Source organism: Callithrix jacchus, chromosome 5, assembly GCF_049354715.1.
Source record: "Callithrix jacchus isolate 240 chromosome 5, calJac240_pri, whole genome shotgun sequence".
Classification (NCBI taxonomy): Eukaryota; Metazoa; Chordata; class Mammalia; order Primates; family Cebidae; genus Callithrix; species Callithrix jacchus.
This window is the reverse complement of record NC_133506.1, coordinates 4,415,515-4,429,858: the sequence shown is the minus strand read 5'-3', so window position 1 is coordinate 4,429,858 and position 14,344 is coordinate 4,415,515. Positions and strand designations below refer to the sequence as shown.

The 14,344-nt window shown below is 48.3% G+C and overlaps 2 protein-coding genes across 10 annotated transcripts in view; one reads left to right on the top strand and one right to left on the bottom strand.

Moving 5' to 3' along the window:
* Positions 1-645, bottom strand: part of GGT7 (gamma-glutamyltransferase 7) — a 36,045-nt gene extending 35,400 nt beyond the window's left edge. For all 5 annotated transcript variants that reach the window (XM_008995480.5, XM_078371062.1, XM_002747257.6 and 2 more), the window contains exon 1: positions 452-645. In XM_008995480.5, coding sequence (XP_008993728.1) covers positions 452-620 — 169 coding nt within the window. In that variant the 5' untranslated portion in view covers positions 621-645. The remainder of the gene's footprint in view (positions 1-451) is intronic.
* A 5,617-nt stretch (positions 646-6,262) lies between these two features.
* The window catches only part of ACSS2 (acyl-CoA synthetase short chain family member 2), a 47,029-nt gene continuing 38,947 nt past the window's right edge, over positions 6,263-14,344 (top strand). For 3 of the 5 annotated variants that reach the window (XM_035298041.3, XM_035298037.3, XM_035298036.3), the window contains exons 1-2: positions 6,263-6,504; positions 10,319-10,514. In XM_035298041.3, coding sequence (XP_035153932.2) covers positions 6,327-6,504; positions 10,319-10,514 — 374 coding nt within the window. In that variant the 5' untranslated portion in view covers positions 6,263-6,326. The remainder of the gene's footprint in view (positions 6,505-10,318; positions 10,515-14,344) is intronic. The other 2 variants (XM_078371061.1, XM_035298039.3) reach the window with 1 other exon arrangement.

Genomic DNA, 14,344 nt, shown 5'->3' with positions numbered 1-14,344 from the left:
CCCAGACCCTCTGCTACCCATAATCCCCGGCTGTGGGGAAGTTCTCTTAAGGCACAGATTGGACCCCTCTTGCTGCAGTCTCTGAGTCGGTTTCTCCTATCCTGTCCTCTGTGCCTAGAGAAAGGCCTCTTCTGGGCGATCACAGCGATTCCTTAGGATCTCCCCTCCAATATTCCTTCATGGTTAGTTGGTTCTTCCCGGGAGGTAAGCCCAATCCCTTCTACTGCAGTCCCCAGCATCCTCTCCGTTGTCGCAACCTACGCCTCCGAGGCAGAAAGGCACCCGCTTCCCCATCAGATAATTAATTAACAGAGACAAGGGAGAAGAAGGGAGAGGTCCAAGAAGATGCGGATGAATTAAGGAGCTGGAGCTGGAGGTGGATGCTCGACACAGAAGAAGGAAGGCCGGGGACTTCCCAAGGCAGGGCAGGGACGGGCTCAGCGGGCCTCACCGGTGTCGGGGTCTCCGAGAAAGGCGTCCTCGTCCTTGCGGCCCCTCAGCGGGGCCGCGGGCGCCGGCTCGTCCTCGGGCAGCCGCGGGAAGCTGGTGATGCTCATGTAGTCCACCGGCGAGTAGGCGCCCAGGGCGCTCTCCTGGCTGGCCTCGTTCTCCGCCGCCATCCTCGCCCGCGCCCCCCAGCAGCGCAGCGCCTGCCGGAAGTGGCTGCGGCGGGGGAGTGGGAGGGCGGAGGGCGGGGCGTGAGCTCCGGGACAGCCGGGAGGGGGCGCCTCTCCCCGGCCTCGGCCATGTCCCGGTCTGACTCTCCCAGGCCTGCTCAGCGCTGTCAGCCCGCAGCTGGGACGCAGGTGCGCGTGGATGGAGAGCCGGAAAGGCAGCGCAGGGTCGAGGGGAGAGCGCGCGGCAAGCGAGACTTCAGTGGCTCTGCACTTTACGCAGCCCGGGGACCAAAACCCTTCCTCCTTCCAGTCTGAATCCAGCTAGTATCCTCCTCAAACCCCAGGCTTCCTTTCCGGGCCACGGATCCTTTCACTGACCGCAAATCCTTCTGGACCTCAGAACCTGTCTCTGACCCCAGTTTCCTCGAACCCCAGACTCCTCCTTGAACTCCGAGATCCTCCTCCTCCGATCGTAGGCTCCTTCTCCTACCTTGGACTTCTCTTTGGACTTCAGACTCTGTCTTCACCCCAGACTCCTCTGAAAACCCCAGCCCATGGTTCATCCCCAGGCCCTGTTTGGCTGCAGACTCCTCCTTGAACTCCGAGATCCTCCTCCTCCGATCGTAGGCTCCTTCTCCTACCTTGGACTTCTCTTTGGACTTCAGACTCTGTCTTCACCCCAGACTCCTCTGAAAACCCCAGCCCATGGTTCATCCCCACGCCCTGTTTGGCTGCAGACTCCTCCTTGAACTCCGAGATCCTCCTCCTCCGATCGTAGGCTCCTTCTCCTACCTTGGACTTCTCTTTGGACTTCAGACTCTGTCTTCACCCCAGACTCCTCTGAAAACCCCAGCCCATGGTTCATCCCCAGGCCCTGTTTGGCTGCAGACTCCTCCTTGAACTCCGAGATCCTCCTCCTCCGATCGTAGGCTCCTTCTCCTACCTTGGACTTCTCTTTGGACTTCAGACTCTGTCTTCACCCCAGACTCCTCTGAAAACCCCAGCCCATGGTTCATCCCCAGGCCCTGTTTGGCTGCAGACTCCTCCTTGAACTCCGAGATCCTCCTCCTCCGATCGTAGGCTCCTTCTCCTACCTTGGACTTCTCTTTGGACTTCAGACTCTGTCTTCACCCCAGACTCCTCTGAAAACCCCAGCCCATGGTTCATCCCCAGGCCCTGTTTGGCTGCAGACTCCTCCTTGAACTCCGAGATCCTCCTCCTCCGATCGTAGGCTCCTTCTCCTACCTTGGACTTCTCTTTGGACTTCAGACTCTGTCTTCACCCCAGACTCCTCTGAAAACCCCAGCCCATGGTTCATCCCCAGGCCCTGTTTGGCTGCAGACTCCTCCTTGAACTCCGAGATCCTCCTCCTCCGATCGTAGGCTCCTTCTCCTACCTTGGACTTCTCTTTGGACTTCAGACTCTGTCTTCACCCCAGACTCCTCTGAAAACCCCAGCCCATGGTTCATCCCCAGGCCCTGTTTGGCTGCAGACTCCTCCTTGAACTCCGAGATCCTCCTCCTCCGATCGTAGGCTCCTTCTCCTACCTTGGACTTCTCTTTGGACTTCAGACTCTGTCTTCACCCCAGACTCCTTTGAAAACCCCAGTCCATGGTTCATCCCCAGGCCCTGTTTGGCTGCAGACTCCTCCTTGAACTCCGAGATCCTCCTCCTCCGATCGTAGACTCCTTCTCCTACCTTGGACTTCTCTTTGGACTTCAGACTCTGTCTTCACCCCAGACTCCTCTGAAAACCCCAGCCCATGGTTCATCCCCAGGCCCTGTTTGGCTGCAGACTCCTCCTTGGACAACAGATGCGCTTCTTTGGCCTCAGAGTCCTTTCTGCACCCTGACACTTCTGACTCCTCTTTCAACCGCGACCTCTTCTGGGACCCCTGACCTATTAGCAGAGGGGAGTAATTTTCAAACTTTAGTGTGTGTAAACTTTAGTGTGTGTTAGGATCTTTGAAAGTAGATCCCCAGATTCCAGTCCAGAGATCATAATTCAGTAGGCTGGGATGAGGTGCTTGGAACATGAATATTTACCATCATTTTAAGAGTTTTTGATACGGTTCTGGAAAGGATACTTTGAGAAAGAAGGAATGGTGGTAGTCATCATAGCACAGGAGTGGGGCAAGTTGGGAATAGGTCTCTATAGTCTGGATGTCTGGGCTCCATTCTGCTACCACTAAAAATACTGTAATCTTGGGCAAGACAATCTCCCTATCAGTTTCTGCATCTGTGAAATAGAAAGAATATAATGGTACCCATTTTAGAGGATTAAATAACAGAATGGAAAGGGATTAGTATAGGGCTTGGGTATACATTTATTGAGTATTTACCTACTCAGTAAATGCCATCATCATCGTCATCACCATTGCTTTATCTGGTAGATTCATTCCCTCCAAACCCATCCATCCTCTCTCCACTCAGAAATTTCAACCATGGCCGGGCGCGGTGGCTCAAGCCTGTAATCCCAGCACTTTGGGAGGCTGAGGCGGGTGGATCACGAGGTCAAGAGATCGAGACCATCCTGGTCAACATGGTGAAACCCCGTCTCTACTAAAAATACAAAAAATTAGCTGGGCATGGTGGCACGTGCCTGTAATCCCAGCTACTCGGGAGGCTGAGGCAGGAGAATTGCCTGAACCCAGGAGGCGGAGGTTGCGGTGAGCCGAGATCGCGCCATTGCACTCCAGCCTGGGTAACAAGAGCAAAACTCCGTCTCAAAAAAAAAAAAAAAGAAATTTCAACCACATTACAGCTTGTACTACTTCTCCATATCCAAGGATGAGGGAACCTCCTTCTCATACGAGGTCGCTGGTCCAAATTTTCATTGTGAAGTCCACAGGAAGAGAGAGGGGCTCTATACACACATCCTTTCTCTTCCCAACCCCAGACTTCAGTCTCAGAGATGGCCTGAAGTGCTTGAAAAATGTATTATAGACACAACAGCTGCAGTACCGACTATAGACAAGAGGGGGAAGCAGTGTGTCAGGAACAGCTCTGGGGTTTGGGAGTAGGACTCGGGAGAGAGGATAGGAAGGAGAGGGCTGCTCAGAGCAGCGTGGTAGGAGTGCCTAGAGACGGTAACAGTCTATCGGTGAATGTGCACCCATTATGTGTGCCTCTCCCCACCCCAGAGAGTTCTTACCTCCTCAGTGACATCTGTAGGGTCTATTACACTACCTTGAGGTCTAATCCCTCCACTGGGACCTTTCCCCACTCAAGGAGGTCTATGCCTTCTCAGTGATGTCCACTCCCACAGTGCAGTTGGCAGCTCTTCAGTGGGGATTGAGTCCTCTGGTAGGGTCCATGTCTCCTTAGTAAAGTCTATATCCTCTGTATCCCTTAGGGGAAATCCATGTCTCCTCACTAGGGTAAGTGCCCTTCAATTTCATTCATAGGCTATTATCAGGGCCCAGGGCCCTTCAGTCAGGAGTGAGAACCCCCAGCAACATCTGTGCTCTTAGTGGAGTCCATGTACTGTCATGAAGTGTGTGCCCCTTCGGTGCAGTGGATGTCTCCTCAGTGAATTATCTGTCCCCTCAGTGGGATCCATGTCCACTCTGAGAGGTCTGTACTCTGTCAGTGGGCCCCGAGATACACTCCTTCCCTCCCCTCTCAGGATTAGCAGAGTCTTGGGCTCCTGTGGGAAGATTTTTTTTTTTTTTCTGAGACAAAGTCTTGCTCTGTCACCCAGACTGACCTGCAGTGGCACAATCTTGGCTTACTGCAACCTCCACCTCCTGAGTTCAAGCAATTCTCCTGCCTCAGCCTTCTGAGTAGCTGGGATTACAGGCACACACCACCACATGCGGCTACTTTCTGTATTTTTAGTAGAGATGAGGTTTCGTCATGTTGGTCAGGTTGGTTTCGAACTCCTTACCTTGTGATCCACCTGCCTCAGTCTCCCAAAGTGCTGGGATTAGAGGCATGAGCCACCGCACCTGGCCAAGATTTTTTTTTTTTTTAAGTTTAGCGTGTGCAAGGTCTATGGTCAGCTGGGCAAAGAGCAGGGAAGTAGGTAGGAAGGGAGTCTGGGCTAGATGGGGTCACAAGGCCCATGTAGACTTCAGGAGGTGGGAGATGCCTGCTTCAGGCCTCAGAATCACTCTCGGAGTTAGATATTTAAGAATCTTTCCTGTCTTGACAGCCAGTCTGTGAAATGATGGGTGAGGTGGGCCCTTCTTGGTGGTAGATGCAGGTTAGAGATGGAGGAGGGTCCTGCCTGACTTTTTTCTGGGGTGGAGGGGCTAGAGGAAAGCTAGAGGTAATTAAGCCCAGGTTGTGGTAATGGTGGTGGGGGTTTCCCTCTGTGAAGTAAAGAGATTGTGAAGGAAAGAAGCGAATGTGGGCCGGTGTGTAATCCCAGCACTTTGGGAGGCCGAGGTGGGCAGATCACCTGAGGCCAGGTGTTCAAGACCAGCCTGGCCAACATAGTGAAATTCCATCTCTACCAAAAATACAAAAATTAGCTGGGCGTGGTGGTGCGCACCTGTAATCCCAGCTACTTGGGAGGCTGAGGCAGGAAAATTGCTTGAACCCAGGAGGCAGAGGTTGCAGTGAGCTGAGATCATGCCACTGCATTCCAGCCTGGGAGACAAACTGAGAGACTCCGTCTCAAAACAAAAACAACAACTAAAAAAGAGAATATGAATCATTTTTTGTACTCGCACAGACTTTGATATTTTACAAGCCTTAGCTTCAAGCCTGTTGAGGAAGTAAAACCAAAGCTGGAGTCAAGCCCCTAACTTGGTCGTTATTTGCTTTGTGACTTTGCATAAGTTCCTTCCCTTTCCTGGGTTTGCCATTTGTGCAGTTGGGAGGTGGGTTTATTATCAAAAATCTGAAGGTATCTCTTAGTCTTCACTTATTAAGTATTGTACTTTAGATCTGGATGGAGATTTGTGAAGGCAAGGAGATTGAAGACATGTCCTCATAAGAGGGAGAAAATTTGAGCTGGTTCCAGGGTAAGCAGAGAGGAGGTGCTGTTGCCAGAGCATGCCCTCAAGGTCGTGGGAGAAGTTTCTCCTGAGGTCGGAATGTGGATGTGGCTCAGAGAGGGGGACCTGGAGGGAAGGGTGTCACTTGGAAGGGACCCTACCCCACTTGGCTTTCCAACTCAGTGGGGTGACTGTCAGGACCGTGCAATCAGATCACGGGGCGGCTCCGCGATGGACCTGATTCAACTCCTTTTCTTAGTCCAGCCCCTTCCCGCTCGAGCCCCGCCCTAACCCAACCCCTAAACTGTCACTCCAAGATCTCACCCCATTCTGGTCACTCCATTGCTCTGCTTCCTCTCCTGTGACAACCAGCCAGGCTACGCCCCATCACTCCATGGGCCCACCTCCTCTCCTGTCACGCCTGGCCCACCCCTCCTCTGTCATTCCACGGCCCCACCCTCTCCCTTGTCACGCCAGGCCCCGCCCCTTCTGCTTTCACTCGAGGGCGTCTCTCCTTCGGGCAAGTCAGCTCTGCCCCTGTCCTTCGACTTTTTCTCATAGTATTTCTGTCCTTGCTCACCCCGATCCCGCCCCCACCAGGGATGGCCCCACCCCTCGTGCCACGCCCAAAGCCAATTAAGCCACGCCCTCACTCGCCAGGCCCCTCCTCTCCCAGGAGGCCCCGCCTCTAGGTCGGCCTGTTTTCCTCGTCCCGGCACCCGCTGCGACCGCAAAGGCGGTCACGGCTCTAGGAATTTGACGCGATGGGGCTTCCCGAGGAACGGGGCCGGAGCGGCAGCGGGAGCCGGGCCCAGGAGGAAGCTGGAGCCGGCGGCCAGGCGCGGAGTTGGTCTCCGCCGCCCGAGGTCAGCCGCTCCGCGCACGTCCCCTCCCTGCAGCGCTACCGCGAGCTGCACAGGCGCTCCGTGGAGGAGCCGCGGGGTGAGGCCCGGCCCGGGCGGGCCTGGGGGTGTCAGCGAGGAGAGGAGCGGCGGCTCCCTGGGGGAGTCGCGGGCTCTCCTGGGAAGCTGAGGTGTCCGTGAGAAGACGGAGGGACAAGGGATTCCTTGAGGAGAGGACGGTTCCCTGGGAGCTGGGGAGTTCCCTGGACGCTTGGAGGGTCGGTGGGGAGATGACGCGGGATTCCGCGAGGGAAGAAGTGAGGTTCCTTGGGGTTGGGACGGGGAGGTCGGCCAGGAAAGTAAAGGTTTGCTGGGAAGAGAAGGGAGTCCCTGAGGCGAAAAGAGGGTCTCTAGGGGGCGACGGGAGCCTTGAGGAGAAGAGGGCCGCGAGCAGAACTCTCTTTGCCTCCTTTTCACAGCAGCTCAGCCACTGCCTCCTGAGACCTCTAACCCTGAACTGCTGAGGGCAATAACGGGTCTGGGTCCCATCTTGGGATCCTCAGATTGGTAATGGGGTCCCAGAGCTGTTTTTAGCATATCCGACATCCTGACGGAAATTGCACGGTGTAAGACTGAACGGGTTATTACCATGTCAGGTTTGTCTGTTTTTGTTTTGAGACGGAGTTTCCCTCTTATCGCCCAGGCTGCAGTGCAATGGCGCGATCTCAGCTCACCACAACCTCCCCCTCCCAGGTTCAAGCGATTCTCCTGCCTCAGCCTCCCAAGTAGCTGGAATTACAGGCATGCGCCACCATGCCCGGCTAATTTTGTATTTTCGGTAGAGACGTGGTGGCTCACGCCTGTAATCCCAGCACTTTGGGAGGCCGAAGCGGGCGGATCACTTGAGGTTGGGAGTTCGAGACCAGCCTGATCAACATGAAGTTTGTTTTTTCTAATTTGGGCTGGGATTGTATTAATAATAATTTAAAAGTTCTGATAGATGGTTCCATGTCTGTTAAAATGTATGATGAAAATAAGCTAATTTTGTATTTTTAGTAGAGACGTGGTGGCTCACGTCTGTAATTCCAACACTTTGGGAGGCCAAGGCGGGCGGATCACTTGAGGTCAAGAATTTGAGACCATCCTGGCCGACATGGTGAAACCCCATCTTACTAAAAATACAAAAATTAGCTGGGCATGGTGGCACGTGCCACCATGGGGTGCCTGTAATTCCAGCTACTCAGGAGGCTGAGACAGGAGAATTGCTTGAACCTGGGAGGCGGAGGTTGCAGCGAGCTGAGATAGCATTACTGTACCCAGCCTGGGTAACAGAGCAAGACTCCGTCTCAAAAAAAAAAAAAAAAAAAAAAATGAGGAAAATCCCCTACCGTCATCCTCAGTCTGGGTAAAGGAGTCCATATATATATATATATATATATATATATATAATTTTTTAAATTTTGGAGACAAGGTCTCACTGTGTCACCCAGGCTGGAGTGCAGTTGGCCGATCTAGGCTCACTATGGCCTCCAACTTCTGGGCTCATGTGATCTTCCTGCCTCAGCCTCCTGGGTAGCTGGGACTACAGGCCCACGTCGTGATGCCCAGCTAATTTTTTATATTTTTTGGAGAGATGGGGTTTTGCCATGTTGCCCAGGCTGGTCTCAAACTCCTGGCCTCGGTCCTTCCTCCCACCTTAGCCTCCCAAAGTGCTGGGATTACATGCGCATGAGCCACTGCGCCTGGCCAAGGAGTTAAATTGCACGCCCATTGGGAGGCAGCATGATGTTTGGTTGTGGGACAAGCATGGGCCAGGAATCAAATCCAGAAAAATCTAGATTTACACCCTGGCTCTGCTATTCACTTACTGCGGGGTCTGGTTGTGGGACAAGCATGGGCTAGGAATCAAATCCAGAAAAATCTAGATTTACAGCCTGGCTCTGCTATTCACTTACTGCGGGGTCTGGTTGTGGGACAAGCATGGGCCGGGAATCAAATCCAGAAAAATCTAGATTTACAGCCTGGCTCTGCTATTCACTTACTGCGGGGTCTGGTTGTGGGACAAGCATGGGCCGGGAATCAAATCCAGAAAAATCTAGATTTACTCCCTGGCTCTGCTATTCACTTACTGCGGGGTCTGGTTGTGGGACAAGCATGGGCCGGGAATCAAATCCAGAAAAATCTAGATTTACAGCCTGGCTCTGCTATTCACTTACTGCGGGGTCTGGTTGTGGGACAAGCATGGGCCGGGAATCAAATCCAGAAAAATCTAGATTTACTCCCTGGCTCTGCTATTCACTTACTGCGGGGTCTGGTTGTGGGACAAGCATGGGCCGGGAATCAAATCCAGAAAAATCTAGATTTACACCCTGGCTCTGCTATTCACTTACTGCGGGGTCTTATGCAGATTTCGTTTTTTCCTGCAACCTCCACCTCCTGGGTTTAAGTGATTCTCCTGCCTCAGCCTCCTGAGTAGCTGGGACTACAGGCATGCACCACCACACCTGGCTAATTTTTGTATTTTTAATAGAGTCAGGGTTTTGCCATGTTGGCCAGCCTGCTCTCAAACTCCTGACCTCAGGTGATCCACCTGCCTTGGCTTCCCAAAGTGCTGTGATTACAGGCGTCAGCCACCATGCCCAGCCTTAGGCAGATTTTTAAGCCTATCTGAGACTCCTTTTCTTCCATCTGTAAGATAGGACTAATAATATTTGTCTAATAGGTTTGTATGAGGACAAAAGTGTGTAATAAGTGTGCACTATAGCATGCCTGATGCACAGTAGACATTTAACAAATAGTAGTTAGTCTGATACAATATAAAGCGATTACTGAGTAATGCAAGACAAGGTTGAATCCAGTGTAAAGCGGTGAAGTTGGGATTTTAACCAAGGCAGTTTGACTGCTTTTGGGATATGTGCCAAATTCCTTATTATACACAGAATTGCATGATTTGCCCAGTTTATGCATCAATTCCTGGTATTCTTTCCCTTACTCTCAGTGTTTCAGCCTCAAGGAGTTCCTCCTAACATATACTCTTTGTTCTTTCCCATCTCAGAGTAGTCTCTTTTCTTCATATGGGAGTGGAGAAAAGCTTCTATTCATCTTTTAGATTTTAGCAAAAATGTCTCAGGGAAGTTCAAATCTCGACTCAGTAATTGTGTAACCTTAGACAAGTTATCTAACCTCTGTGATCCTTGATTTTCAAGTTTATAAAATGAGAAAAGCCTTCCTCTTAGAGTTGTTGTAAGAACTAAATTAGATAGTACATATAAAAAACTTAAAGAAACATTTGGCACATAGTGAATAACATCTATACAAGTAGAAGCTGGAGAAGGAGATGCTGAATATATAATTGCTGAGAGAGAATGCATAACTTAAGAAAGAGATGGTCATGGAAGGTTCCGTGGGTAAAGAATTTCTTCCCTTCACTGATTACTTTGTTTTAAAAGTCACTTTCATCTAGTTAGATTGATGGTGAAAAAAAATTGCACTGATTTCAGCAGAGCTCAGTGGTGTTTACCTATAATCCCAGCTACTTGGGAGGCTGAGGCAGGATAGCTGAGTCCAGGAGTTCAAGACAAGCCTGGGCAACAGCAATAAAAGATTACTGATTGCCTATTGTGTGCTAGACATTGTGCCAGTACTAGGTGGTTCTGATTTTAACAGATGTTAAAAAATGAGTAGGCAGTCTTGAGGACAGAGGGAAGAGTTTGAGTTGAGATTCAGCCCAGGGGAATAGAAGATGGGTTAGAAGAGTGGTAGGTGCTAAGATTAGACAGGTAAAGAAGGGACCCAGGTGATGGGTCCTAGGGCAGAGAAGTTGTAACTTCGTCCTGGGTATAAACTGGTAAGCCTTCTGAGGCTAAATATGTCTGAGAAGATTAATGATATCTGGGCTTCCCTCTCTGTTGCAGAATTCTGGGGAGACATTGCCAAGGAATTTTACTGGAAGACTCCGTGCCCTGGCCCATTCCTTCGGTACAACTTTGATGTGACTAAAGGGAAAATCTTCATTGAGTGGATGAAAGGAGCAATTACCAACATCTGCTACAATGTACTGGATCGAAATGTCCATGAGAAAAAGCTTGGAGATAAAGTTGCTTTTTACTGGTAAAAATATCTATCTTATACTTGATGGCAGATAAAAACACTCACCTTATACTTACAACAACCCAGTAGAGTAAGCATAGTGTCATCAACTTAATGTCTCAGGTGAGCAAAAATACCTTAAGGAAGTTACATGACTTCTTTCAGATCATGTAACTAGTATGTGACAGAGTTGACATTCAAAGCCAAGTGTCCTGACTTCTAGTCTAGTGTTCTTGGCTTTGCAGTTGAAGAGGGAGAAGGGGCATTGGCAAATGGAAGAGAACAGGACTGAGTAGATTTCTTCCTAATTCTTGCTTTGGAAGACAAATAGTATTGGGTTTTTCACATTGCTACTACCACTATCATTATGGTTATCTTTTACTGAGCTATGTGCCAGAAACTATGCTTAAGTGCTTAACAAATATTATCTCCTTTGATGCTTATAATAATTATGAAAACACTATTTGTTTTCCTCACTTTGCATAGGTGAAAACTGAAATTATGAGAAGTCAAGTGACATATCTGAAATGAAACAACTAGCTAGAAGCAAGGCTGAGATTCAAACCTAGGCAGTATAATTACAGAGTTTACTCTCAACCACGACACTCTATTATTCCTCTGATTCCTCTAATTTCTTTCTTTTTTTTTTTTTTGAGACGGAGTTTTGGTCTTGTTATCCAGGCTGGAGTGCAATGGCGTGATCTTGGCTCACTGCAACCTCCGCCTCCTGGGTTCAAGCAATTCTCCTGCCTCAGCCTCCTGAGTAGCAGGGACTACAGGCACGTGCCACCATGCCCAGCTAATTTTTGTATTTTTAGTAGAGATGGGGTTTCACCTTGTTGACCAGGATGGTCTCAATCTCTTGACCTTGTGATCCACCCGCCTCGGCCTCCCAAAGTGCTGGGATTATAGGCGTGAGCCACCATGCCTGGCCTATTCCTCTAATTTCTTATCTTGGCTTCTAAATAGCTTTGTAAAATAGTAATTCTTAGTTTCATTTTACAGGTGAACAAATGAAGCATTGAAGAGTTGTATAGTGAATAAGGTCATATAAGTGGTAGAGCCAGGATTCAAACTCAAGTCTGTCTGACTCCTTGCTTGTACCACTAGACCATGCAGCTTGCCCAGCAGGACATTTCTAAGACTGCTTCTCCCAGGAAGTTAGCTGTCTAGGAGATACTACTGTACTGAACCCAAATAGGACTTTGAGTTCCAGTAATTGGGGTGTTGGTTCTGCCTATGAGCACTCAGAACTGATCTACTTTTTGTTTTGTTTTGCTTTGTAGATAGGATCTTGCTCTGTTGCCCAGGCTGGAGTGCAGTGGCACAATCCTGGCTCACTGCAACCTCTGCCTCTGCCTCCCCTGCTGAAGCTATACCCCCATCTCAGCCTCCTGAGTAGCTGGGACTATAGGCATGCACCACCACATCTGGCTATTTGTTTTGTATTTTGTATTTAGTATTTTTTGTAATGATGGGGTTTCGCCATGTTGCCCATGCTGTTCTTGAACTTCTGAACTCGAGTGATCCACCTGCTTTGGCCTCCCAAAGTGCTGTAATTAGCATGAGCCACTATGTCTGGCCTGATCAATTTTTTGAGCTAGCCAATAGGAGCAGCTTGGATGCTTCATGGGAGAGTTAAATTGGAACTCACTCGATATATTTGCCTAGTTTGTGTGATATATTGAGAAGAGCCTTGAGGAGACAGGAAAATTTAGGTTCTCATTCCAGCTCTGTCATTAACATGCTATATAACCACAGAAAAGGCATTTAACTAAGAATTTCTACTTCCATAAAATGGGGATAATAATTCTATCCTTGTTTTTCTCACTTGGTTGTTATAAAAATCAAATGAGATGATGTTGTAAAAGCACTTATTTATTTATTGGAAAACACTGTACAAGTGTGTGTGCTCTATTATTATATTACTGTTGCTCAGTTGGGGGCCACTTTGCCACGGAAATTCACTGTCTCTTGTGTCTGTTGAGACTCTTTAGCTTTTGCTCTAGAGCTTTATGCTTGGGCTCCGGCCAACACTTGGGCTCATTTCCTAGGCTCTTTAAAGATCTTCAAAGGAGGCTGGGCATGTGGCTCATGCCTGTAATCCCAGTACTTTGGGAGGCTGAGGCAAGAGGATTGCTTGAGCTCAAGAGTTTGAGACCAGCCTGTGCAACATAGTGAGACCTCATCTCTATTTTACAAAAAAGAAAGGAAGAGGCTGGGCATGGTGACTTGTACCTGTAATCCCAGCACTTTGGGAGGCTAAGGCAGGTGGATTGCTTGAGCTCAGGAGTTTGAGACCAGCCTGGGCAATATGGTGAAACTCCGTCTCTACATAATAAACAAAAATTAGCTGTGCATGGTGGTGCACAGCTGTAGTATTAGCTACTCAGAAGCCCAAGGTGAGAGGATTGCTTGAGCCCAGGAGGTGGAGGTTGCATTAAGCAGAGATCACACCACTGCACTCCAGCTTGGGCAACAGAGCAAGATCCTGTCTCAAAAAGTATTAATAATAAAAATAAAATAAGAAAGCAATAAAAAAGAAAAGAGAAAAAAGTATTTTAAAAGGAAATGCCTGTATCTGAATTTGTTCCCTGGTTTGAAAGAACTCAGGTGCCTAATGAAAAACAGAATACACAGGCCAGAGTTTTCAATCACTGGAGAGTTTTCCAGAATCCTGGGGCCCTTTCTTTCTAGAGACACCAGTTTCCCTACTACCCTTATCTGAACAGGTAAGGACATCTGTAAAATGAGAGTAGACAAGATCAGCATTTTCCAAAGAATGCTTTAGGCACCACTGATTACTGGAGATATTAGTAGGGAGCTTCTTAAATCATAAAATGATTGAGTCTGTGAAACACTACATAATAAATTACCTTTGTGTGAGATTCCCAATGTATATTAGCACAGCAAAGTCTCCACGAAGTCCTGCGTTAGAGATACCTGATTACTTTTGTTTAATGTGGGATTTCCCAAGTTTATTTAAGCCCCAAACACTTTTTGCCAGCATGCTAGTCATACCACAAGAAGCAGTATCCCATGGAAGAGCCACTGGGGAAGCACTGGATTGACTAATCTCTAAATTTACTTCCAGTGCAAATTTCTGTAACTCAATAACAAGGCATCCTCACTCCATTTTTACACTGGTCACTCCCTCCACAAGCATTGTTAAAGATAGTGGATACTCAGGGCTGCATTAGGCATCATAAATAGAGTGGTAAAAAGGCAGGAGACAAGTACCATTAAGCAATTATTATTTAATTATTTTATGTTTATAGTAAAGCAAAAGCAAAATACAAATAAATCACATTTTATTATAAGAAAGTAAAGTGCAATATGCCAGATATGGTTACTTCCCTTTGTTATCTCTATATTTTTAAACGATACACTTATACTGCTATACTTAATCATTTTTAAAGAAAGTATTGATTTCTTACTATAATAGATGAGAATTTCCTTCTCATATACCTCTCTAACTTCCTTCTCTCTTCTTCTCAATATAATTATAGCTGTTTTTTAGTTAATTTAAAATAAGTTACATAAGAATAGCATACTATGGTTATATATCCTTTTACGTTCAGATATTTATTTACTCTGAAGTTAATAATTGCTTACCAGGCCAGGTGTGGTGGCTCATTTCTGTAATCCCAACACTTTGGGAGGCCAAGGTGGGCAGATCACCTGAGGTAAGGAGTTCAAGATCAGCCCAGACAACATGGTGAAACCCCGACTCTACTAAAAATATATAAAAAAAATTAATGCCATTTCTTACAATTTTTTAAAAAGAGAGAGAAATATATATATATATTAGCTGGGTGTGGTGGTGCCCACCTGTAGTCCCAACTTCTTGG